Source organism: Lissotriton helveticus, chromosome 7 (genome assembly GCF_964261635.1).
Source record: "Lissotriton helveticus chromosome 7, aLisHel1.1, whole genome shotgun sequence".
NCBI classification, from domain to species: domain Eukaryota; kingdom Metazoa; phylum Chordata; class Amphibia; order Caudata; family Salamandridae; genus Lissotriton; species Lissotriton helveticus.
In genome coordinates this window covers 1,180,816,718-1,180,843,698 of record NC_136068.1, presented here as the reverse complement: position 1 = coordinate 1,180,843,698, position 26,981 = coordinate 1,180,816,718, and the positions used below count along the sequence as shown (strand labels likewise).

At 49.2% G+C, this 26,981-nt stretch overlaps 1 protein-coding gene across 1 annotated transcript in view; it reads left to right on the top strand.

Annotated features, from left to right (window-relative positions):
* The window catches only part of PSMD12 (proteasome 26S subunit, non-ATPase 12), a 218,828-nt gene that overhangs the window by 79,795 nt on the left and 112,052 nt on the right, over positions 1–26,981 (top strand). Inside the window, exon 4 of the mRNA XM_078654325.1 lies at positions 2,282–2,389. Within this exon, the coding sequence (XP_078510451.1) occupies positions 2,282–2,389 (108 nt within the window). The remainder of the gene's footprint in view (positions 1–2,281; positions 2,390–26,981) is intronic.

Below are 26,981 nucleotides of genomic sequence, written 5' to 3'. Positions count from 1 at the left end.
CCAACCACCCCTAACCTTAGAAGGAAAAAGGGACTAATCCTTACCATGGCATTCTCCTGGGGCTTTTGCTGCTGCTCTGAATCTGCTTCTGTTTTACCCTAGTGATGGGAAGAATTTCTGTATGCCTGCTGTCCTGCCATCCATTTTTGCATCTTGACTCTTGTCTTCTCTGAAGGGCTTGTTGGCCAAACCAGCCAGGCTGCGTCTCTGCTTGCTGCCTTGTCCAGCGTTGGGAGATCCTTGTTTTGTAGCTGCACGCTTTATGAGTTCCCAATTCATTCCTTGCCTCACTCAGCCCTTACTCTATAAGGAGCATGTGCCCTTCCTCATCTGCTACCGTCTGGAAGTATTGTTCATCCTTCATCTTTAAATAGTAATTATGTGGCGGGAAGGCACTAAGGGCCTGATTTGGATGTTGGGCCACCGACGGGTGGTTGCAGTCCGACCACGGACAGGCCGTTGTTGGCGGTCTGACTGCCGACATCCCTTCGCCGCCTTACAATGCTGGTGGTGGGGCCCACTTCTGTACATCTCAAGACCGCCTCCTCCGCCAGGATTCGAGATCCCGATGGGGCGACAGTCTGAGCTGTGTCCCAGAGTGGCAGCGGTGCTGTAGCAGGCACTGTGGTCGGAATTACAATCTCGCTTTCCGACTGCTTTTTCATGGTAGAAACACTTGCATGAAAAAGTCAGAAATGGATATGGGGCCCCAAACAGGGTCCCCCTCCATGGGCCACTAAAAAGTGACCCTGGAGGCACATGTGCCCTCAGACATCTCCGTGCACCATGTGCATGGTGCACAGACATGCAGTAGGTGTTGCCCAGTGGAGGCATGTGCTGCGGCCCTTGTACAGGTCCGCAGCATTTCCGACAGTCAACCCTGTGGTCAAATCATAATGTGCGGCGGTCTCCTAACCGCCGCAGTAGTGTTCAACAGTCCGACAGCCCGGTATAATGTTGCCCGAAGCAAAAAAGGCTCTTCTGTCCTTAGGGCAGTCTCATCCACCTCTGGTGCCTTATGAACTTTCTAACAAGTAAACTGTACTACCAAAGTAGTGTGTTTGAGGGATGTATGACATTACAATGCATGCTTTTACATCGCGGTTTTTACAACGCATACCATTACAACGCATAGTGCTTTTAGGCGCTGGATAGTGAATTGTTTAATTTACTATTCCAATTGCAGTCCCCGTGGATAGTAGGGAAGGTGTTGGATAGTACATTAAACACATTCCCTATCCTAGAGCGCCCCCCAGCGCAATGCTTTGTAATGGTTTGCGTTGTAAAAGTTGCGTTGTAAAGGCACTGCGTGGTAAAAGTTGCGTTGTAAAGGTTGTTTACCGTGTTTGAGGTGGAGAAGCTTGTCTGTATTAGGTAAATATGGGGAAGGCGGTTAGGTGTTTCATGAAGAAGTACCAGACTTTTCCAGTGAACAGTTACTCTAGTTCTGTGTGTCCTGAGTCTGAGCAGTAAGTGAGGAAATTTTTCTAGTCTAGGAACCAGCTCAATAGCTGTTGTGACGTGGGTCTGCCTGGTGAGCAAGGTATAAGGAAGACTACCCATAAGCGGCCTGTTGTAACCTCAAGTGGTCAGCCTCTAACATGTCTAGAGCGGGCCCATATGGAAAATGCTTCCACACTTTAGCGTCTTCGGGCTGGGATGTACCTGCTGCTCATAGTGGGCAAACCACTTCTGCTAATGCTATGCCTGCAATGGAAAATTGTTAATAACATCTGCAGTATCCAATGTCTTCGAAAGTATAGCACTGTGCTGAGAAGCGGAGGAGGATACTGTAGAGGAGGAGGAGACTGCTACTGTCAATTTCTTTCTCTAAGTTCGTGGTAAATGTAATTCATTGATTAGAGAAGCTGAGTAAATAAAGTAAACAAATATGGTGCATAATTGTCACCTACGGTCCTCATTCTGCAGCATTTTGATCATTTGTTTATAAGGACGGTGCACAATGTGCCACCCAAGAGTTCGGAGCAAGTAATTGATCGATACTTGACTTTAACAAAAGGAGGTGGTCGGAGGTTTTCTGAGCTTAAATAAATGTAAGTAAATAATGGATGGCAGTATTTCCTGTACCAAACTTTTTTTATTATATCTAAATAAAACCTTCTAAGATGCTGGTCAACAGTAGCATGCTATTTCTCACCTTTGTGAGTCATGCAAATTTAGCATGTGAGTGTAAGATAAAGTACTGTCGGAGTTCATTTTTCATCATGTTGTAATTCATGGTTAATGGATTACTTAATTGATTTTCTTTGTGTTGTGGCAGGCGGTTGCAAAAATGGTTCAGCAGTGCTGTACGTACATTGAAGAAATCACAGACCTGCCAATCAAACTACGACTGATTGATACTTTACGCACCGTTACTGAAGGGAAGGTAAGAATGTAGAGAGCATTTTCAAAACTTAACGCAGCAAGAGACCACAGAATTAAACTGCAAATCTCAAATGGTCTTCTGTGGCCTGATTATGAATTGGAGTTAGAATAACGCTAAAATCTTTCTTCAGGCCTGGTTCTTCAAATATCTGTGACCTTCAAAGGCCAATAAATGCAATTTTTGGTTAGAAACCATGAAAAACGACAGTGTGTAACTGATGAAAGTTTGATTTATTGCATTGTCCTACAGACTTTGAAAAGTATATTACATTGAGTTTGTCAACACCTTTTGCCTTCTCCATTTGTTATACCTTTTCATACATGAACTTCTATCCTGTTCTAGGCCTTTGTGTCCAAGGCCTTTTTCCTTTAATACTAGATATAAATTATCCCCCTCTTCTACTTTTCAAGTAGCTGTGCTAATATTGTTGCTTCATTGGACCCTATTCAGGCCTGTCTTACTGTTATAGCTATCTTATTGATCAAAGATTTATATCCTTCAGGGGATTTTAATCCTAGTCTCACCAGCAGATGTCAAGAGACTGCTCAGGGTCATCTTGGTCCCCTCTTGATAGAGGTACCCTCTTGATATAGATATATCTATATCAAGAGGGGACCTCTATCTGAAAAGGAGAACTAATATAGAGGTTTAAGTGCGCGCACCATCACCATGATGACCCTGAGCAGTCTCTTGATACATCTGATGGTGAGACCATGATTAAAATCCCCTGAAGGAGATACATCTTTGATCATTAAGATAACTATAACAGTAATATATAATCTTTTTTTTCATTACATGATTGTTTGGTAACCCTCCACCGCACCACGCGTCTGGGGTGCAGTCCCCAGAGGTGGATTTGAAGACATTAAAAACAAAAAAAAGATGTCCTAGGCAATACAATATTCCACTGCAACAATGGAAAGCAATCCAAACTTTGAAGAATGATGATTCTTTGGTGATCAAACCATCGGATAAAGGGGGTAACATCGTTCTGTTTAACAAGGATCAATATTGTAATGAAGCCATAAGGCAGTTGAAAGATTAACAATGTTTTTTGCACGTTCAGAGAACTGAATATGACCATTGTGTGAGCGCTTTTCATGATCATTTAAAGGTCTGGAGAGATTCAGACATGTTGGATCAAGATGAATATGTATTTCTACACTGTGAATATCCAGTCCTTCCTACTTTCTATCACTTGCTTAAAGTACATAAAAATCTGTTGAAGGAGGGAGGAGCTACGCTCGCGAACAAGCTGGCCGCTTAGGCTCCAGGCTCCACCGACCTCCGTCTCCCGTCGGAATATCCTGTTACAAATCCTGACTTCACACCCGACCTCCGGATGGATGAATAGTTGCTAACCCTGGTGGTGCAAGCCCGATCATTCTCCGAACTTTATTGGCAAAGTTACACCGTGTCGCACTTCTCGTCCTTGCCCGGCTCGGAGCCGGGGCCTTGAGTACTGGCCCGGCCGGGCTGCAAGTGAACAACATCGGCTGGGGGGCTCAGACTTGGTCCGGTCTCTCGCTGCGGAGGTCAATTTGCCTGATTCTTGTGGTGGTCGCTCGATCTGCTCATTGCTGCAGTAGAGGTGCTGCGACGCTCCTGAGGCCACGAACTGGAGTCCCCCCGTCCCGGAGACCGGACACGCCGCCTCACCGGTTTCGAAGGGCCGGGATCTCCGCTCGCGGTGGAGGAATATAGACTGCTGTGCGGTACAACGTCAACCGTCTGCTGCGACCCCTCACTCCGTTCCTGCCTGTTTTGCCGGAGAACCGGAGCTCTGGGTACACGATCCGGCCAATAATTAACAGAACGGAGATGGGTCGGACGGAAGGCGAACCATCACTGAAGACGGTCCTGATAGCTATCGGGACTCTGCAGTCTTATGTGGAGACCATGATCCACAGATTGTCCGCTTGTGCAGGTGGGACTGAGTGCCTGAGACCGGACCATGCCCCAATGTATGAGCCCAAACGTACGGGGCCTTCCACTGTAAACGCCTTGCCGACGGAGTGTGACCTTGTTCTGGATACGGAGTCTGATCCTTTGGTTGATCACCAAATAACTGGAAGTAACCCTGGTGCCGTGACTGTATCACCACATTTACTGCACCCTCCAACAAAGATGGAACTGTTCGACTTTCTGTTTCCCGAGTCTCTTTTCGATTACTTTCGAGCCGAAATAATGGCTCCCTCCCCCGGCAGTATCAATGGGTCTTCGGAGGAAACGACATCGGAACTTACTGTCGGGGAGGGGGTGCATATGTGAGACTGTGATCTGTTCAGGACTACCACTATTGTTCATATGCGGACTGAACTTTATGGCCTTTATTTTTCATCTCGTTTATCCTGTCAACAGAATGGTTCCGCATGTGGGGGTTCGTATCGCAGATCGTAAGGGCCAGGGTTGAGACTGAATCTACGGGGCTTACAACGTTGCTTCTATTGACATGGGTTTGCTACCACTATTTACACGGAGGATTGCGCGGTGTGTATAACCTCCCTTATTGGCTTGGAGTGTTTATCCTGATTGTCTTTTGGTTACGTATATAGGGGTCGTAGTTTCTGATGGGGGGGGAGGGGGGACCGGGAGCCGTTTGTCAATTTCCCCCCCACCCCTTTTTCTCCTACTTTTAGGACTCAGTTAATGGAGCGACAGGCACGCTGCTAGTGGGGTCAGGCCGTAGCCATCTGCAGGGGTGCAGGGTGGGGGTTCTTTTGTTTTTGTTTCATTTCGTTTCTATGGCCTTTTTTCTTTCCTTTCTTCCATATACGAGAGGCGGGTTGTCTATCCTGATCTGGTATTTTTTCTCATATCCGGGTGTTTACTTTGGTCTTAACTATCCTGATTGCGGGTGGACAGACACTGATGGCTTCAGCATTGCGGGGTTGCGGATTGTGATGTCATTTCTCCTCCCACGTACTTAACAATGTTGATGCCTCGTGTTTCTTAATTGATTTGCTTTAGCTTGGTCTATTTGCCTGTCCACTGCTGTACTGTGTCCTATTGTATGATCCCGATATGTGTACTGTTTCCTCTCGTTTCTTCTACTAATAAAAATTTATTAAAAAAAAAATCTGTTGAAATTCCAGGAAGACCTATAGTGGCATCGTTAAACAGTCTATTGGAAAATGTCTGTTTACATTGACTCTTTTCTGTCACCTTGGGTAAAAGACCTAAGCTCCTGTGTTAAGGTCACTCAGGATTTTTTAGGCTAATTGAGGGCATAGATTGGGAGGATGATCTGCTGTTAATATCTTTGAACATAACTAGCCTTTACACTTGTATAGATCATGAAAGAGGTATAGACGCTGTAAAATGGTTTCTGAATAAAAAAGCTTTGAAATACTAAGAACACAATACAATATGGTTATCTATGATAGGACTTTGCTTGGAGAACAATATTTTTATGTTCAGCGAGCAATTGTATCACCAACAACGAGTGACTGTTACCGGCACGTGCTTCGCCCCAGCTATTCACACATGTTCTTAGGCTGGTGGTATAAGCACGTGGCCTGGGCAGAAAGGCCAGACCATTGGGTTGACAACATGGTCCTGTGGGCCTGTTTTATCATCTGGAAATGAGCAAGTCTATCAGCTGAAACATGTATCACCTCTCTTAACCAAAATGATTGAAATCTGTTTTTTTTCTGAGGAATATTAGCAAAAGGAGTGTTTTCTATTAGGGACCTGGAAGTGTATGTAGAAGAAAACAAATTATTATTTTTTTGAACATCTTTTTATTGAATAAAACCGCAGAAAGAAAGGAAAAAAAACATCAGGTGAGGTAATAGCTGCCACATTTTAACAAATCAAACATCTCGCGCACAGAATGTATGAATACAATATCCGATTCATGGGGTCACGGGGACTCCTGTGCTTCCGCTTCCATTCGTCTTGCCGGAGGCGTGCAAATCTCACCACGATGGCTATTCCATGACCCCCAGACCTTCCCCCATTTTTCTGGACAACCGCTGGCCACATATACAGATTTCTCCCTAAACATACACCAATCCATATCCTCCGCCCACTTAGAGACCCTGGGTGGCTGACGGGCCCCCCACAGCTGGGTAATATTCAGTTTAGCTAGCATACATGCCCATTGCTTACGATACACATTCAAGTCCGTGGGCTCCCACACATTCAGTATGCATCTCCGGGCCTCCAGTCGCACCTCTTCCCCCAGGGCTTCCCCTATCTCAGTATGAACCTTCTTCCAGTATTCCTGCACTTCCACGCAGTGCCACAGATTATGCATGAAGGTGCCTAACTTCCCGCACCTTCTTCGGCACTCACCGCTCTCTGCTCGCCCCATCCTTACCAATCTCGGCCCTGTAATATACGATCTGTGCAGGATCTTTAATTGCACCAGTCTAAGTCTCATCTGGATCGCCACCACCTTTGGGAAAGAAATTGCCTCTGTCCAGTCCTCATCATCTAGCTCTAGCCCATCTGCACTCCACTGTGTTCTGATAAGTCCCAGGGGGCTCTCCATATGATTAATGAGCTTTCTGTATATTAAAGAGGGAGTTTTCTCGGGAATGTGCCCATCTAACACTCTATCTTCAAGAGGAGAGGCCTCTGGAAGCGTGGCACCTCCAGGTATGTGTGTGTGGAAGGCATGACTAAACTGGAGGTAACGATAACGCTCATTTTCATGCAGTCTATACTGTTGCTGGAGGGACTCGAAGGTATGTATTTTATCCCCTCCCCAGACATCCTTGATCTGGGAGATTCCGATGAGATCCCATTTATCAAATCCCTTGGATTTCCACAAACTCCCAAGTTTATCCGAGTTCCACAAGGGGGTGGCCAAGGTCAATTTTCCTTCCCAGGCAAGATATATATTGACAGCGTGCCACACGTGGACTGCATGTGCTGTTGGGTCCGCCAGCGGGAACCGCCGGGCCTGACTTAGAGCGCCCGTATGATATCCCCGCCCGGCACCTGCCCGCGATCCATAGCGTAACCTGGGTCCCCCGGGGGCCCATACACAACATGGTTAACGGCTACAAGCTGCGAAGCCCAATAATACTTCCTTAGATCTGGCAGTCCGATCCCACCATCATACCATGGGTATGGGTATGCCCATGGATTATGGGCATAACGCAGCTTCGGGTCGAGCGTTACGTAGATACCAAGGTACTTGAACCCAGTTGGCTCCACCTGTATCTGGCATGACTGCGGAAGTGCTGGTGGCTCGCCCACTAGGGCGAAGAGTACCGATTTCGACCAATTTATGGCGAATCCAGAATACCTACCGAAAATGGCAAGTATATCCAGAAAACCGCACAAGGACGCCCTGGGGTTGGTAAGATAAAGCAGGATATCGTCGGCATAGAGTGAGATCTTATCCTCCCATTCCGGCATCCACCGCAAGCCTCGTATTGACTGATCCCACCGGACACATGCCGCGAGAGGCTCCAGTGCAAGAGCGAAGAGGAGAGGGGACAAGGGCACCCCTGTCTCGTACCCCTCCCCAATGGAAAGTCAGCCGACTTAAAGTTGTTCACAACAATCCTGGCCAGGGGATTAGCGTATAATAATCGCACCCAACCAATGAACTCTGGTCCAAAACCCAATTTAGCCAATACTGCAAATAAGTAGGACCACTCAACCCTATCGAACGCCATGGTGGAATCTAAGGACACTAGGACCGCCGGCTCGGGTATTTTCGTAGAACTACTCAGGATACCATGCAGCCTGCACAAATTGAGAGCCGTATTACGGCGCGGCATAAAGCCCGACTGGTCGGGGTGCACCAAGGTTGTGATCACTTTAACCAACCTGGTAGCGAGGAGTTTCGCCAAGATTTTAGGCTTAGCATTAAGCAGTGAAATGGGTCTGTACGAGGAACAGAGCGTCTTGGGTTTGCCCGCCTTATGGATGAACGCAATATTTGCCACTCGTTGGTCATATGGCAGTTGACCCACTTCTCTACTTTCTTCGAACATGGCACGGATGTATAGGGCTAGTTTATGGGCATTCAATTTGTACAATTCTATTGGTATCCATTAGGGCCTGTAGCCTTTCCGGATTTCAACCCCCTAATCGCCTGGGCAACTTCATCATTCGTTAAAGGGGAATCCAAATATCCCTGATCACCCTCAGACAACTCGGGCATTTTAATATCCCTAATTACCTCGTTATTCTCTGCCTCCGTATATCCACCGACCGTGGTGTACACCCCCCTGTAATAATCTGAGAGTTCGTCCGCCACCGCCTGTGGATCCGTGACCATGCCAGACCTGTCCCCCTGCAACTCTGGGACAAGCCTCGACGCCCACCTCACGTTCGAGCCACGCAATCATTTTACCCACCTTGTCTCCATGTTCGTATATCCGACTTTGAATGGCATTATTCTGGGCCATAGCCCTGTCTCTAGCCAGACCTTTGTATTCATCCTGTCGTAACCTCAAAAGATGCAGGTTTTCCGGAGTGGCAGAGCTCGCCGCCCTCTCCTCCAACTTGATCACATCTGCCTCTGCCCTGACTACCTCCGCCGGATGCTTCTTTTTCATCCCTGCCACCAGCGACAGTACCTCTCCCTGTATCATTGTCTTATATGCTTCTCACAACAACCGTGCTGAGTCAACCATACCCACATTTTTTGGGAAGTAACGATCCGACATCATAACTATCTCTTTTTTGGTGTCAGGGTCCTTTAAGTGCCACACACCGATCGGGTCACTCTGCCCATCGCCGGCAGCCCGAGCTCTACGTATAACCACATTGGGGAATGATCAGAGATACCCCTACCGAGATAGCGTGCCTCTTTAACTGCGGCCGCCCTGACCTCCGGTATTAAAACGTAGTCCAATCTGGACATACTGTGGTGTGTGGCAGATACATATGTGAAATTAATCTGTGTCTGATTGCGTACCCGCCAACTATCTACAAGCCCCACTGTTTCAATGAAGTCTGGGAGCCATCTCTGCGACGGTCAACCTCTCCGTCTAGTACTTCATTGAAGTCACCCCCTAGTACTAATAGGCCCAGTTGAAGGGGAAGAAAGACAGCACCCAAATCCCGGAATGCATCAGTTTGGAGGCCCGGTGGCACATATATCGAAAAAAAGTAACTGTTCTCCCTTCCCGCTGTCCCGAGACACCGACATAGCGGCCCCTCTGGTCGGACCACGTCTCCTGGATTGCCAAGGGAAAGGAATTTTCCATCAAGATACCGACTCCCCTAGACCCCGTGGTAAACCCAGCATGTACCACCAATTTGTACCCTCCTTTATGAAGGGCCATGCAGCGATTGCCAATTAGATGTGTCTCTTGCAATAGCACTACATCCGGGGAGTGTCTTCTAACAAGCTGATTTACCATCCCTCTCTTAATCCTGTCACCCAGGCCATTCACATTCCAGCTCACACCTTTATCCCCGATCCCTGGCTAGCATTCAACATTTGACTCATATAAGCTCCGTCCAATTGCAACCTTACCACCCGATGTATGGAAAAAAAAACAAAAAAACAAAAACAAACAGTGCAAACATTACCACACTCAATAAAAACTCGAAACCAACCCACTTCTCCCATCCCAACTTCCAACCTCCCTCCCTGCATCCCTGCATATGGCCACCGCCCATCCCCAACTCGCCTGTTGCCCAAGGTCCCCCGATCAATTAACTAAAGTTAGTAGCGAGGAGGTAACCAGTGCTCCGCCCCTCCCCCCACCTCCAATAGAACATATTGCGCCCTGATTTTAGTCACTGCCATTATTAAATCTACCATAGGCAGGAAGACGCTGTTACTACCTCGCCCCAAAAAACCTAGTCTCTCCTACAGTGCACATAGCCCTACGGCCCCTGTTTTAGTGTTCAGTTCTCTCCTCTTCTTCTCCAAGATCGTGTCTCCCAGTCCCAGCTGCGAATCTTCTATCAATCCAGTCTGATGCAACATCCGGGTTGTCAAAAAACCAGGCCTTCTCCTCATTTTCCACTCGTAGTAGAGCCGGATACATCATCCCGTATCGCAGTCCCTTTTCCCGAAGCTTCTTTTTCTCTGGGAGGAAACTTTGTCTTAGTTTCTGCACCGGCTGAGTGAAATCTGGGCAGAAGGAGAGAGTAGTGTTTTCATATCGCAGTGGGGTCCCCGTCCGCGCCGCTTGCAGGATAGCGTCCCGATCTCGAAAATTAAGCACTCTGGCGATCATCGGGCAAGGGGGCGTCCCAAGTTTAGGTTCCCCCCCTCTTCCCTCTTCCCCCGTCCCCCCGGAACCCTGTGGGCCCTCTCAACCGTACAAAAATTACTTCGACCCTTCGGCTTGAGGTGTTTAAGGATGATACCTTCTATGAACAAGTCTGGCGCGGGATCATCCGACCCCTCCGGAACTCCAAGAATGCGCACATTATTTTGCCAAGCTCTCCCTTCTTAATCGTCGAGCTTATGATCTGTAGCGTCCCGAGAGGCCTTGAGGGCACCCACTTCCCATTACAGTTCCGCCACGTCGTCCATTAGGCTAGCAGTCTTGAGGTCAAGCGACTTCACCTTCTCATTGGCCTTAGTGAGATCAGCACGTATCTGGTTAACCTCGATCGTGATCTCGTCTAGTTTATTGTCCATGGACTCAATCTTTCCCCCCAGGGAAGACTGGACACTATTTATTGCGGTCATGATGAAAGTCAGTGTTGGCTCAGTGAGGGCGCCATGTGCGTCATCTCCCGACGACTGGGTCTTCCTAGGTTCCACCGGGGACCCCTTAGGCATTGTGTAGCGATCCAGCTTGTTAGTTTGCACTTGCCTCGCTCCTTTCGAGTTCCTGGTCATAGCCTTATCCGTATCCGGTTTCGTCGCCGTCTCCGTGAGCACCGCACCCCTCCGGTATGTCACTGTCGTTGAGCGAGGACCTCAGATTGGGGACGGCAATCGACCACAGTGGCTTAACACATATAGAAGACTCTTGTGTCCATAGAATCCTCAGTTAGCAAGGGAGCCACCGGTAAAATGCCTCACCAGATATCAGAATCTCCCTCCATCCCAGACACCCGTGTTCCTCCTGGTGGGAGACGCAGACCACGAACTCCTAAGGCAAAACTCCAAGGCAGCCCCCTTTAATGCCTCTCACTTCCAGTATCACAGTAGTATGCCTGGGGTACACACCGCCTCCTAGCACTCCCAGCCGATCACCACAGTATGCAGTCACTTCTGGCCTCTATTTTTCCCTACCAATTGTGCGGTGCACCAGTGCCGCCCCACCAAGCACTGGATCATTTCCTTTCACCAGGCTCCATGCAAATGTCAACCGGGGGCCTGCCTCTTTAATTGCTCACGCCGCACCCCCGGCTCCCCACCGGTACAGTACGGGGCTCCACGTCCGGCCACAACCTACTATTTGCTGCCTTATGATCTCGGGGACATAGTGCCGCTTGCCTGCAGTTCACAGGGACTTCGGATGTGAGGCGCAGCTGATTACCGCGAACTTCTCCCCCATCCGGCGGCGCCTCCGCCTCCCCTTCACTCCGGGCGGCACCAACGCTACATTTGCTTTTGGATGAGCAGCCGGGCAGTGCAACAGCCGGCTTTAAGTCAATTGCCGGGCCGGGTGAAGCTCGCACCGCGAACGGGGTCGGACCGGTAACTTCCTGCGTCTGGCCCCGTTGTTGTTGATTTTGCGGCCGGGGACGTGTCTCACCCCAGGCCCCGGCTTGGGGAGCAGTGGGACAGAATATTACGGACGGCGAATCTCGGGAACCAGACATCAAAGCGTGCCGCCAAACACCTCGTCGGGCGTCGCTTGTCTTCCGCCACCAGATTATCTGCACAGGGCACAGGATCTTAAACAGGATAGTGCCGGAGGTGTCTGGGGTCTCGGAAGTCGAGAGCTCACGCGGCCATCTTGGTCTCGCAAGTGGCTCCTCCTAGATCAGAAAACAAATTATTAACCAGATTATATAGAAAACAGACGGCTAGTAATTCTATACTACACGCAGGTGGACATCACCCTAGAAGTCTAATTAGGAACATTCCGTATGACTAATTCCTACGTATTAAACAAAACTGTACCAATGAGGGTGAATATCAGACAGCTAAAGTGGGTGCTTGGAGAGATTTAGGAAAAGGGGCTATACCACCAATATCCTAAATGAAGCCGTTAAGAGGATAGAAACTGTGAGGAGATCTGAACTATAAGCAAGTAAGACCCTATTAGATCTAATACCCATAAAGAAGAAGGAACAATTAGGACGATCACTAATTTATGTGAGAGTTCACATTGAATGGGACCGATTTTTATAAAAAATTGGCATATCCTCCAAACGGACAACATTATGGGTAGGGTCATTACTCCTCATCCTCAGATCACTTATAGACCTAGTTCATCGATTAAAAGATCACTTGGTGCATTGTCATTACTGGGCCACGACTGCCAAGAAGGATACGATCACTGGTTTCTTCCCCTGCATGAAATGCAAAGCCTGTAAATACAGTAATAAAGTAAGCAGATATGAGATTACAGAACAGTCCTAACAAATTTAGGAGTAAAAGCAAGCTGTTAAACTGAAATTCTGGGTACACAGTATACTGTTTTGAGTGTGCCTGTCCAAACACTATGTGGGAAGTACCATTCATCCCACTAAATAGATTTTTTAGAACCTATGTGAGCAATTACCAAGAAAGACCAAAGTTACCCAGTGGCCTGCCATTTTGAAACCAAACAGTAACCATGATCTGTTGAAATTCTTCTGTATAGACCAGGTGCAGAAAGATGAGTTAAGAAATTAGGTCTTTTGGAATCTAAATACATAATTGATTTACAGACTAAGGTCCCAAATGTTCTGAATAATGAATAGAAATTGTGGGTTCACTTAGGTTAATGCCATATTGCCTTCATGTGATGGGTAGCTCCTACATCATAAACTGTACATCCCTCGACACATATTTCCAATACATACTTTTTATACATTTAGATATAATAATGCATGTGAGAAGTTGGCCTGGTAGGGGATGTTTCCAATTCTGGAACCACCTACTACCTGACCAAACAATCCCCTTATGGTGTCTGGTTGTAAGTCAACCTTATTAGACAAGCTATCCTAGTGGTAGCATGGACTAAGCAGCCTAAAGGCTTAACTTAAGAGGTCGTGTTAAGCGAGCTGTTTTACCACATACAATCCTGTAATACCAAATGAAAGGACACCACACAAGTATATATTATAAAAATATATGTGTTTATTACTAAAAACAATCCCCAGTATTCTTTATGAATAAAGGGGCACAAGCGTTAAATCAAAAGCACTGTTTAAACATACAAAGTTGCACAATTATGGATGAGGGAAGGGGGCCACTCAAACCATATACTAAACAAGTGGTATAAGAGAGGCCACTCGAACAGTGGTTAGGCCTAGGGCCTAGGGAATCGCTGGGAGCAGTCAGGACAAGCAATGCTGAAGTCGGGAATGGCCCTCGGGATTCGGGAGATGTGCGGAAAGCGCACGCATGCACCAATGTTAACCAATGGTGCGTAAAAGTCAAATAGTTAAAGTTTAAGGACACTTCCGCTGAACCTAGAGGAACAAAACTTAACACACAGACCCTAGAGGTGTGCACCAGTGTGGGAACACCGGCGGAGCAAAGTTACCTCACCCACAGGAAGTGGGTGCACAGGGTCGAAGTGGCGTCGGGTTTTGACACGCAGGCTCTTGGTGCTTGAAGCTGAAAGGGCTGCAGGCAGGGTGAAGACGAAGTGTCCGGTGGAGTCCAAGGGTGGACTCAAGTTGTAGAGTACCTGAAAGCAGAGGGGACAGAGTCTGGGTCACTCAGCAGTGACCAGGGTGGAACCAGGACGGAACCAGGCAATGTCGGGCGCAATCAGGTGGTCGTCGAGGCGCTTCTCTTCGCTGTCACGTGGGCTCTGGGGCATCTGCGACGTCCAGGAGCAGGTCACGATCTGTCCCACGCAGGCTCTCACCGTCGGTGCAGTCGGCTTCCGGTTTGGAGCAAACAAGCCTTGGTAAGAGCAATCCACGCGGGATTGGAAGATGGCGTCTCACTCGGACCAGGAAGGTCAGAGTCGGGGCTCCCTTTCAGGGGAGCTGGTGTGGATCTGGAGCAACCAGAATCACGAGTCTTCTTTTGTAGTTCGTCGGCACAGGGACCACAAGCCAGCTGGCAAGTGACCGGGCCAACGCGTTGAGCCAAATCGTGCCAAAGGGCCCCACGCAGCACTCGTCGAGTGTGGAGGGCTGAACTTCGGCTCAGGAGTAGCTCAGGGTGGGGGCTTCTCAAACCCCGGTGTACAGCTTCGAGGGTCACTCGTGGGCTGCACGGTCAGCGTCTCGTGGTCACTTCAAGATGGCGTGCCCCACGCTTCCGGTCGCCTCCACGGGTCTCAGCTTTGCAGGGACTGTGGATCGGGCTGTTAGAAGCTGGGCAGGCTTGATCTCGTCGATCTCAGTCGCTCGAGTTCCGGCGGGAACTGCAACTAAGTAGACGTCGAGGGCTGGATGGTGCCTGCTGCTGCAGGGTGGTCACTCCTTGACCACAAGGGAGATTCTTCGGGCTTCCACGTTGAGATGGAGGGCGAAGGGTCCAGAATATCGTTTCAAATGTTTCTTCCAGGAAATCTGATGTGCATTGGCACTGCTCCCACTCTTATTCGAATCTGGTGGGCGTGATTACCTGCTAGGTCCCCTCCTATGGGTGGGACCCAGGAAGTGGGTGGATACACCCCCTTCCTTTGATCCAGGCCGCCCTGGCACGAGGGCTGGAGTGCCCCAGAACCGGTTTGGCCGGATTATGCAAGGGGCAGCCTTGTGCGCCCCAGGCAGTGTCTGGTTTCTTTCAAACCTCCCTGCTACAATACACTATCTCCTGTCTGGAGGGCGGTGACACCCTCCTGTGACAGGAAACCCTTTGTCCAGGACCCCCTTGACTGGGTTTCGGTCAGCTCCAGGGGTCCAGACATTTGTCTGTGGCAGAGGCATCCATTTTGGGGATCTTAAGGCCTTTGGAGAAATCAACCGCATTAAAGTGAAGTAACATGTCTTACCCCTCTAGAGGGGTGGAATGCCATCCCCGTCGCCAGAACTGGCGAGGGGATGGTATTCCAAAGCGTATGACACCTTACACGACATGTTTTGATAAAGCCAAACCAGAGTTGCTAAATAACCGCGAGGATTATAAGGCACTTAATAGTATATGGTATGGCATTATCCTGAAACAGCTTAGGGATTTGTTCCCGACGGCTGCAGACAGGCTCAGCTCATGCTAGAGCTCCATCTCACATAAAAACCAAGCACCCAGCCTCCAGGATTGGTGAGGCCTGTCTATAGGGGTGGCTCACAGGTTTACATGTGTCCAGATATAGGTTTTAGACATAGGTATACTATATCTAAGCAAGGGGTGTGTACACCACCTTACCCCAGCTGAGTGATCAGCCAGTTGTGTCAATTTAAGAACCAGCCAGGGGTGGCAAAAGATATGCTGCAGCCCCTGGTAGGCCTTAGTGGCTCCTGTGCCCTGTGCACCTATAGTGCATTCTACAGGGGCTGACAAGGAGTCCATTTCCAATTGGTATGTACCTAGGGTACATGGAATCCATTTTACAGAGAGAGCAGATGGCCTGGGGCCCGGATTAGCAGGGAACCAGGTCAACTAAGTCAAAAAAACCAGCTAAACACAGGCAAAAAATCTGGGGTAACCATAGTCAGGTAGCCACCTTCCTACATAACCCCCCCCCAAACGAAAGGAGATAAGGCTATCCTTGGCCAGGTAAGCCTATATTGCCTGAGTGGCCATATAAGGAAGTACCTGCACTAGCATGGGTACCCCCTGTCTCATGGTCCACTAAGCAGTCCCTCACCCTTTGGGTATTAGAGGGTCTCCACCATAGGGAATCACTACCTTGGGTGTGTTTATGCAAAGTTAAAGGCTGGTTTGGATATGGAGTATTGAAGTGAGGCTCTACTAATTTAGGGCTTAGCTTCCTCCAATTATCTTCCACCATGTGTGCCTTTCTTTCTTTAACTGAGTTGCACTGTGCTCTCAGGGTCAACCTCTGGCTACCTAAAGCTGGAGGCTGGGTCCCTCTGTTTGGCTTGCTGGAGGGACAGTTCAGGTTTGGGCCCTTTGGGTCCCAGGTTTGGCTGTGCCCAACAGAATCCATCTGGGGGAGGTCCCTAACTGTTTTTAAGGGGGCTCCCTCAGGAGTTTTTAAAGTTTTCACCTTACTAGGGCTACTAGTTTTGGTGCACCTAATCTTTTGATGGGGGTGCTTTATTTGACAGGGGGCCCTCTGGGTCTCACTGTCCTTCTTGTCCTCTGCAGCCCTGGGCTGGCTAAGGCAAGGGAGAGAGGGGCAGGTTACCTGCTCCAGACTGGGTCCCACCTGAGAAGGGTCCACTGACATCAGAGGTTCTGTCAGGCTAGGCCCAACCACCTCTGGGGCAGTTCCTTCATCAGGGGTAAGATCAGTTCCCTGAGGAGGCTGATCCTGTCCTAAAGTCTGGTGAGGGGGAGATTTCTCTTCCTCCTCCATGCTCTCAGTTTGTGTGGAGTTATCCATCATTTCAGGTTTCACAACACACGTGTCAGTTTGAGTTTGGGCTGTGGCCATCACAGCCCCACCAACCTTTTCAGGAGGAGACTCAGTTTGGGTTTCTGCTGTTATCATAACAGCTTTGCTATTCTGTTCAGGAAGAGCTTTTGCTAAAGATGGGGCAGGGAGTATCTCCGCCCTACCAACCTTTTCAGGAAGGACATCTTGAATTGGGGCTGTAGCCATTACAGCCCCACTAACCTTTCCATTGGAATTTACCATTCTAGAATGGATTTCCTGTTCAACCCCAGCCCAGGCTGAGATTTCTAAATCATTACCCAGTAGTCAGTCTACAGGCAAGTTTGGGGACACTGCCACTCTCTTTGGGCCAGTGACACCTCCCCAGCTGAGACTTACTACTGCCATGGGATGATTTGTTTGGATGCCATCAATGTTTATTACCTGGTATGTGGCACCAGGTAAAAGTTGCTTAGAGGGGACTATGCCATCAGCCACCATGGTGATGCTAGCCCCTGTGTCTCTAAAAGCTTCAACTCTTAAACCATTGATGATGGGTTCTTGTCTATACTTGCTCAAAGTATTTGGGCAAGCAGAGAAGTTGGCAAACCCCATGCCAGCCTCATAAACAAGATCATTGGGTGATGGGGACCTGGATAGGCCAGGGTCCACCTGATTTCCAAAAGTAAACCCACCCAGATTCCTGGGTGTGCTTCCACTTCCTGGGGGATTACTGCTGACAGTAACAGGAGGTGTTGAAGCTGGCTTTGGAGGTATATTTTCTTTATTGTTATTCTTGGGACAACAGCTGTCTGTTTTGTAATGCCCCACCTGTTTACAGGGATAACAATAGGGTTTTTTCTCAGTTGAAGAAGTGTCTTGGGACCCACCCCCATCCTTGGAGTTTTGGGGCCCTGGGGAAGTCTTTTCTTTACTTTTATCCCCACCCTTATCTTGAGGCTTGGTAGACTCCTTCTTCTGGTTACTGTCCTGATTCTTAGGCCTAATCCTGGTTCTGACCCATTTGTCTGCCTTCTTTCCCAATTCTTGGGGAGAGGTCAGATCAGAGTCTACCAGGTGCTGGTGTAAGAGCTGGTTCTGACAATTACTTAGGATCTGCTCCCTCATAATCAAATTATACAATCCTGTAAAGTCATGTACTTTGCTGCCATGTAGCCAACCCTCCAGAGCCTTAGTAGCACAATCTACAAAATCAGTCCAGTCCTGAGTCTGTGTCTTCTGGGTGTCTCTGAACTTGAACCTGTACTGTTCAGTGGTTAAGCCAAACCCATCTATCAGAACACTCTTCAGGACTTTGTAATTGTTTGCATCCTCATGTCTGACAGTGAGGAGCTTGTCTCTCCCTTTCTCTGAAAAGGAGTACCATAAGATTGCTGCCCACTGTTCCTCAGGAACCTGCTGTACCATGCAGGCTCTCTCAAGAGCAGTCATCCATTTGTGGATGTCATCCCCTTCTTTGAAGGGGGGCACAATCTTTGTCAGGTTTCTACTATCATAGGACCTGGGTTTCTCTTTAGGAATATTGCTGCCACCAGTGGCACCTAAGCCACACAATTTTTGCTCTCTTGCCAAGGCAAGTCTAGCTTGAGCCAAGGCTACCTCCTCCCTCTCTATCTGGAGTTTGACAGCCCTCATTCTGGCCCTATGTTCTAGCTTTTGAGAAGCACCCATGCTTCTCTGTGATTCTCTGGAGGCACTAGAAATATGAGAGTCCCCTGAGGGAGATCTCACTCTTCTGTTGCCTGGGGGAATCATTTGTTGGGATCTGGGGAGGTGCTGGCCCTCTCCATTTCCCAGTAGGTCCAAGTTGGCCTGGCTAAGCCTACCAACTGGAACCTGGCTACCCTGATCCTGTACTTCTAAGTCCCCAGCATCTGAGTCCTCATCCAAGTCATCATCATCCTCCTCTTCAGGGGGATCAACTGCAGGGGGGTTCCCTCCAGTTCCTGTATCTAGGGAAGCTGCTTTTGCCCTCTCTAAGTCATCCTGTTCTAGGAGTTCTATCAGGGTCAGGCAGGTGGGGCTTCTGCCCCTTTTTAACCCTCTTGCTTTGCACAAGACAATCAAGTCTCTGCGGGTTAGTTTGTCATATCCAGAAGTTGCCTGGGTAGGGTCAACTGTCACAGGACTAGACCCTGAGGCCTTTCCTGTGTCGGACATGGTTACTAGTGAGGTGTAAGTGGTGCACTTACCTACACTAAGTGTTTTCCTACTGGACCTTGCTAGTGAGTTGTAGTCAGGGGTGTGCTACTCCCTTCAACCTACAACTACTAAGTTCAGTAGAACTTAATATGCTAAGCTTTTGATTTTATATGTACCTAGAGGTACTTGATGTGATCTTTCAATTTGATATAAAGATTGCAATGGTAAAACAACAGCAAGCTCAAATCCGCACCGCTGCTCACCAATGTGAGAAGTTGGCCTGGTAGGGGATGTTTCCAATTCTGGAACCACCTACTACCTGACCAAACAATCCCCTTATGGTGTCTGGTTGTAAGTCAACCTTATTAGACAAGCTATCCTAGTGGTAGCATGGACTAAGCAGCCTAAAGGCTTAACTTAAGAGGTCGTGTTAAGCGAGCTGTTTTACCACATACAATCCTGTAATACCAAATGAAAGGACACCACACAAGTATATATTATAAAAATATATGTGTTTATTACTAAAAACAATCCCCAGTATTCTTTATGAATAAAGGGGCACAAGCGTTAAATCAAAAGCACTGTTTAAACATACAAAGTTGCACAATTATGGATGAGGGAAGGGGGCCACTCAAACCATATACTAAACAAGTGGTATAAGAGAGGCCACTCGAACAGTGGTTAGGCCTAGGGCCTAGGGAATCGCTGGGAGCAGTCAGGACAAGCAATGCTGAAGTCGGGAATGGCCCTCGGGATTCGGGAGATGTGCGGAAAGCGCACGCATGCACCAATGTTAACCAATGGTGCGTAAAAGTCAAATAGTTAAAGTTTAAGGACACTTCCGCTGAACCTAGAGGAACAAAACTTAACACACAGACCCTAGAGGTGTGCACCAGTGTGGGAACACCGGCGGAGCAAAGTTACCTCACCCACAGGAAGTGGGTGCACAGGGTCGAAGTGGCGTCGGGTTTTGACACGCAGGCTCTTGGTGCTTGAAGCTGAAAGGGCTGCAGGCAGGGTGAAGACGAAGTGTCCGGTGGAGTCCAAGGGTGGACTCAAGTTGTAGAGTACCTGAAAGCAGAGGGGACAGAGTCTGGGTCACTCAGCAGTGACCAGGGTGGAACCAGGACGGAACCAGGCAATGTCGGGCGCAATCAGGTGGTCGTCGAGGCGCTTCTCTTCGCTGTCACGTGGGCTCTGGGGCATCTGCGACGTCCAGGAGCAGGTCACGATCTGTCCCACGCAGGCTCTCACCGTCGGTGCAGTCGGCTTCCGGTTTGGAGCAAACAAGCCTTGGTAAGAGCAATCCACGCGGGATTGGAAGATGGCGTCTCACTCGGACCAGGAAGGTCAGAGTCGGGGCTCCCTTTCAGGGGAGCTGGTGTGGATCTGGAGCAACCAGAATCACGAGTCTTCTTTTGTAGTTCGTCGGCACAGGGACCACAAGCCAGCTGGCAAGTGACCGGGCCAACGCGTTGAGCCAAATCGTGCCAAAGGGCCCCACGCAGCACTCGTCGAGTGTGGAGGGCTGAACTTCGGCTCAGGAGTAGCTCAGGGTGGGGGCTTCTCAAACCCCGGTGTACAGCTTCGAGGGTCACTCGTGGGCTGCACGGTCAGCGTCTCGTGGTCACTTCAAGATGGCGTGCCCCACGCTTCCGGTCGCCTCCACGGGTCTCAGCTTTGCAGGGACTGTGGATCGGGCTGTTAGAAGCTGGGCAGGCTTGATCTCGTCGATCTCAGTCGCTCGAGTTCCGGCGGGAACTGCAACTAAGTAGACGTCGAGGGCTGGATGGTGCCTGCTGCTGCAGGGTGGTCACTCCTTGACCACAAGGGAGATTCTTCGGGCTTCCACGTTGAGATGGAGGGCGAAGGGTCCAGAATATCGTTTCAAATGTTTCTTCCAGGAAATCTGATGTGCATTGGCACTGCTCCCACTCTTATTCGAATCTGGTGGGCGTGATTACCTGCTAGGTCCCCTCCTATGGGTGGGACCCAGGAAGTGGGTGGATACACCCCCTTCCTTTGATCCAGGCCGCCCTGGCACGAGGGCTGGAGTGCCCCAGAACCGGTTTGGCCGGATTATGCAAGGGGCAGCCTTGTGCGCCCCAGGCAGTGTCTGGTTTCTTTCAAACCTCCCTGCTACAATACACTATCTCCTGTCTGGAGGGCGGTGACACCCTCCTGTGACAGGAAACCCTTTGTCCAGGACCCCCTTGACTGGGTTTCGGTCAGCTCCAGGGGTCCAGACATTTGTCTGTGGCAGAGGCATCCATTTTGGGGATCTTAAGGCCTTTGGAGAAATCAACCGCATTAAAGTGAAGTAACATGTCTTACCCCTCTAGAGGGGTGGAATGCCATCCCCGTCGCCAGAACTGGCGAGGGGATGGTATTCCAAAGCGTATGACACCTTACACGACATGTTTTGATAAAGCCAAACCAGAGTTGCTAAATAACCGCGAGGATTATAAGGCACTTAATAGTATATGGTATGGCATTATCCTGAAACAGCTTAGGGATTTGTTCCCGACGGCTGCAGACAGGCTCAGCTCATGCTAGAGCTCCATCTCACATAAAAACCAAGCACCCAGCCTCCAGGATTGGTGAGGCCTGTCTATAGGGGTGGCTCACAGGTTTACATGTGTCCAGATATAGGTTTTAGACATAGGTATACTATATCTAAGCAAGGGGTGTGTACACCACCTTACCCCAGCTGAGTGATCAGCCAGTTGTGTCAATTTAAGAACCAGCCAGGGGTGGCAAAAGATATGCTGCAGCCCCTGGTAGGCCTTAGTGGCTCCTGTGCCCTGTGCACCTATAGTGCATTCTACAGGGGCTGACAAGGAGTCCATTTCCAATTGGTATGTACCTAGGGTACATGGAATCCATTTTACAGAGAGAGCAGATGGCCTGGGGCCCGGATTAGCAGGGAACCAGGTCAACTAAGTCAAAAAAACCAGCTAAACACAGGCAAAAAATCTGGGGTAACCATAGTCAGGTAGCCACCTTCCTACATAACCCCCCCCCAAACGAAAGGAGATAAGGCTATCCTTGGCCAGGTAAGCCTATATTGCCTGAGTGGCCATATAAGGAAGTACCTGCACTAGCATGGGTACCCCCTGTCTCATGGTCCACTAAGCAGTCCCTCACCCTTTGGGTATTAGAGGGTCTCCACCATAGGGAATCACTACCTTGGGTGTGTTTATGCAAAGTTAAAGGCTGGTTTGGATATGGAGTATTGAAGTGAGGCTCTACTAATTTAGGGCTTAGCTTCCTCCAATTATCTTCCACCATGTGTGCCTTTCTTTCTTTAACTGAGTTGCACTGTGCTCTCAGGGTCAACCTCTGGCTACCTAAAGCTGGAGGCTGGGTCCCTCTGTTTGGCTTGCTGGAGGGACAGTTCAGGTTTGGGCCCTTTGGGTCCCAGGTTTGGCTGTGCCCAACAGAATCCATCTGGGGGAGGTCCCTAACTGTTTTTAAGGGGGCTCCCTCAGGAGTTTTTAAAGTTTTCACCTTACTAGGGCTACTAGTTTTGGTGCACCTAATCTTTTGATGGGGGTGCTTTATTTGACAGGGGGCCCTCTGGGTCTCACTGTCCTTCTTGTCCTCTGCAGCCCTGGGCTGGCTAAGGCAAGGGAGAGAGGGGCAGGTTACCTGCTCCAGACTGGGTCCCACCTGAGAAGGGTCCACTGACATCAGAGGTTCTGTCAGGCTAGGCCCAACCACCTCTGGGGCAGTTCCTTCATCAGGGGTAAGATCAGTTCCCTGAGGAGGCTGATCCTGTCCTAAAGTCTGGTGAGGGGGAGATTTCTCTTCCTCCTCCATGCTCTCAGTTTGTGTGGAGTTATCCATCATTTCAGGTTTCACAACACACGTGTCAGTTTGAGTTTGGGCTGTGGCCATCACAGCCCCACCAACCTTTTCAGGAGGAGACTCAGTTTGGGTTTCTGCTGTTATCATAACAGCTTTGCTATTCTGTTCAGGAAGAGCTTTTGCTAAAGATGGGGCAGGGAGTATCTCCGCCCTACCAACCTTTTCAGGAAGGACATCTTGAATTGGGGCTGTAGCCATTACAGCCCCACTAACCTTTCCATTGGAATTTACCATTCTAGAATGGATTTCCTGTTCAACCCCAGCCCAGGCTGAGATTTCTAAATCATTACCCAGTAGTCAGTCTACAGGCAAGTTTGGGGACACTGCCACTCTCTTTGGGCCAGTGACACCTCCCCAGCTGAGACTTACTACTGCCATGGGATGATTTGTTTGGATGCCATCAATGTTTATTACCTGGTATGTGGCACCAGGTAAAAGTTGCTTAGAGGGGACTATGCCATCAGCCACCATGGTGATGCTAGCCCCTGTGTCTCTAAAAGCTTCAACTCTTAAACCATTGATGATGGGTTCTTGTCTATACTTGCTCAAAGTATTTGGGCAAGCAGAGAAGTTGGCAAACCCCATGCCAGCCTCATAAACAAGATCATTGGGTGATGGGGACCTGGATAGGCCAGGGTCCACCTGATTTCCAAAAGTAAACCCACCCAGATTCCTGGGTGTGCTTCCACTTCCTGGGGGATTACTGCTGACAGTAACAGGAGGTGTTGAAGCTGGCTTTGGAGGTATATTTTCTTTATTGTTATTCTTGGGACAACAGCTGTCTGTTTTGTAATGCCCCACCTGTTTACAGGGATAACAATAGGGTTTTTTCTCAGTTGAAGAAGTGTCTTGGGACCCACCCCCATCCTTGGAGTTTTGGGGCCCTGGGGAAGTCTTTTCTTTACTTTTATCCCCACCCTTATCTTGAGGCTTGGTAGACTCCTTCTTCTGGTTACTGTCCTGATTCTTAGGCCTAATCCTGGTTCTGACCCATTTGTCTGCCTTCTTTCCCAATTCTTGGGGAGAGGTCAGATCAGAGTCTACCAGGTGCTGGTGTAAGAGCTGGTTCTGACAATTACTTAGGATCTGCTCCCTCATAATCAAATTATACAATCCTGTAAAGTCATGTACTTTGCTGCCATGTAGCCAACCCTCCAGAGCCTTAGTAGCACAATCTACAAAATCAGTCCAGTCCTGAGTCTGTGTCTTCTGGGTGTCTCTGAACTTGAACCTGTACTGTTCAGTGGTTAAGCCAAACCCATCTATCAGAACACTCTTCAGGACTTTGTAATTGTTTGCATCCTCATGTCTGACAGTGAGGAGCTTGTCTCTCCCTTTCTCTGAAAAGGAGTACCATAAGATTGCTGCCCACTGTTCCTCAGGAACCTGCTGTACCATGCAGGCTCTCTCAAGAGCAGTCATCCATTTGTGGATGTCATCCCCTTCTTTGAAGGGGGGCACAATCTTTGTCAGGTTTCTACTATCATAGGACCTGGGTTTCTCTTTAGGAATATTGCTGCCACCAGTGGCACCTAAGCCACACAATTTTTGCTCTCTTGCCAAGGCAAGTCTAGCTTGAGCCAAGGCTACCTCCTCCCTCTCTATCTGGAGTTTGACAGCCCTCATTCTGGCCCTATGTTCTAGCTTTTGAGAAGCACCCATGCTTCTCTGTGATTCTCTGGAGGCACTAGAAATATGAGAGTCCCCTGAGGGAGATCTCACTCTTCTGTTGCCTGGGGGAATCATTTGTTGGGATCTGGGGAGGTGCTGGCCCTCTCCATTTCCCAGTAGGTCCAAGTTGGCCTGGCTAAGCCTACCAACTGGAACCTGGCTACCCTGATCCTGTACTTCTAAGTCCCCAGCATCTGAGTCCTCATCCAAGTCATCATCATCCTCCTCTTCAGGGGGATCAACTGCAGGGGGGTTCCCTCCAGTTCCTGTATCTAGGGAAGCTGCTTTTGCCCTCTCTAAGTCATCCTGTTCTAGGAGTTCTATCAGGGTCAGGCAGGTGGGGCTTCTGCCCCTTTTTAACCCTCTTGCTTTGCACAAGACAATCAAGTCTCTGCGGGTTAGTTTGTCATATCCAGAAGTTGCCTGGGTAGGGTCAACTGTCACAGGACTAGACCCTGAGGCCTTTCCTGTGTCGGACATGGTTACTAGTGAGGTGTAAGTGGTGCACTTACCTACACTAAGTGTTTTCCTACTGGACCTTGCTAGTGAGTTGTAGTCAGGGGTGTGCTACTCCCTTCAACCTACAACTACTAAGTTCAGTAGAACTTAATATGCTAAGCTTTTGATTTTATATGTACCTAGAGGTACTTGATGTGATCTTTCAATTTGATATAAAGATTGCAATGGTAAAACAACAGCAAGCTCAAATCCGCACCGCTGCTCACCAATGTGAGAAGTTGGCCTGGTAGGGGATGTTTCCAATTCTGGAACCACCTACTACCTGACCAAACAATCCCCTTATGGTGTCTGGTTGTAAGTCAACCTTATTAGACAAGCTATCCTAGTGGTAGCATGGACTAAGCAGCCTAAAGGCTTAACTTAAGAGGTCGTGTTAAGCGAGCTGTTTTACCACATACAATCCTGTAATACCAAATGAAAGGACACCACACAAGTATATATTATAAAAATATATGTGTTTATTACTAAAAACAATCCCCAGTATTCTTTATGAATAAAGGGGCACAAGCGTTAAATCAAAAGCACTGTTTAAACATACAAAGTTGCACAATTATGGATGAGGGAAGGGGGCCACTCAAACCATATACTAAACAAGTGGTATAAGAGAGGCCACTCGAACAGTGGTTAGGCCTAGGGCCTAGGGAATCGCTGGGAGCAGTCAGGACAAGCAATGCTGAAGTCGGGAATGGCCCTCGGGATTCGGGAGATGTGCGGAAAGCGCACGCATGCACCAATGTTAACCAATGGTGCGTAAAAGTCAAATAGTTAAAGTTTAAGGACACTTCCGCTGAACCTAGAGGAACAAAACTTAACACACAGACCCTAGAGGTGTGCACCAGTGTGGGAACACCGGCGGAGCAAAGTTACCTCACCCACAGGAAGTGGGTGCACAGGGTCGAAGTGGCGTCGGGTTTTGACACGCAGGCTCTTGGTGCTTGAAGCTGAAAGGGCTGCAGGCAGGGTGAAGACGAAGTGTCCGGTGGAGTCCAAGGGTGGACTCAAGTTGTAGAGTACCTGAAAGCAGAGGGGACAGAGTCTGGGTCACTCAGCAGTGACCAGGGTGGAACCAGGACGGAACCAGGCAATGTCGGGCGCAATCAGGTGGTCGTCGAGGCGCTTCTCTTCGCTGTCACGTGGGCTCTGGGGCATCTGCGACGTCCAGGAGCAGGTCACGATCTGTCCCACGCAGGCTCTCACCGTCGGTGCAGTCGGCTTCCGGTTTGGAGCAAACAAGCCTTGGTAAGAGCAATCCACGCGGGATTGGAAGATGGCGTCTCACTCGGACCAGGAAGGTCAGAGTCGGGGCTCCCTTTCAGGGGAGCTGGTGTGGATCTGGAGCAACCAGAATCACGAGTCTTCTTTTGTAGTTCGTCGGCACAGGGACCACAAGCCAGCTGGCAAGTGACCGGGCCAACGCGTTGAGCCAAATCGTGCCAAAGGGCCCCACGCAGCACTCGTCGAGTGTGGAGGGCTGAACTTCGGCTCAGGAGTAGCTCAGGGTGGGGGCTTCTCAAACCCCGGTGTACAGCTTCGAGGGTCACTCGTGGGCTGCACGGTCAGCGTCTCGTGGTCACTTCAAGATGGCGTGCCCCACGCTTCCGGTCGCCTCCACGGGTCTCAGCTTTGCAGGGACTGTGGATCGGGCTGTTAGAAGCTGGGCAGGCTTGATCTCGTCGATCTCAGTCGCTCGAGTTCCGGCGGGAACTGCAACTAAGTAGACGTCGAGGGCTGGATGGTGCCTGCTGCTGCAGGGTGGTCACTCCTTGACCACAAGGGAGATTCTTCGGGCTTCCACGTTGAGATGGAGGGCGAAGGGTCCAGAATATCGTTTCAAATGTTTCTTCCAGGAAATCTGATGTGCATTGGCA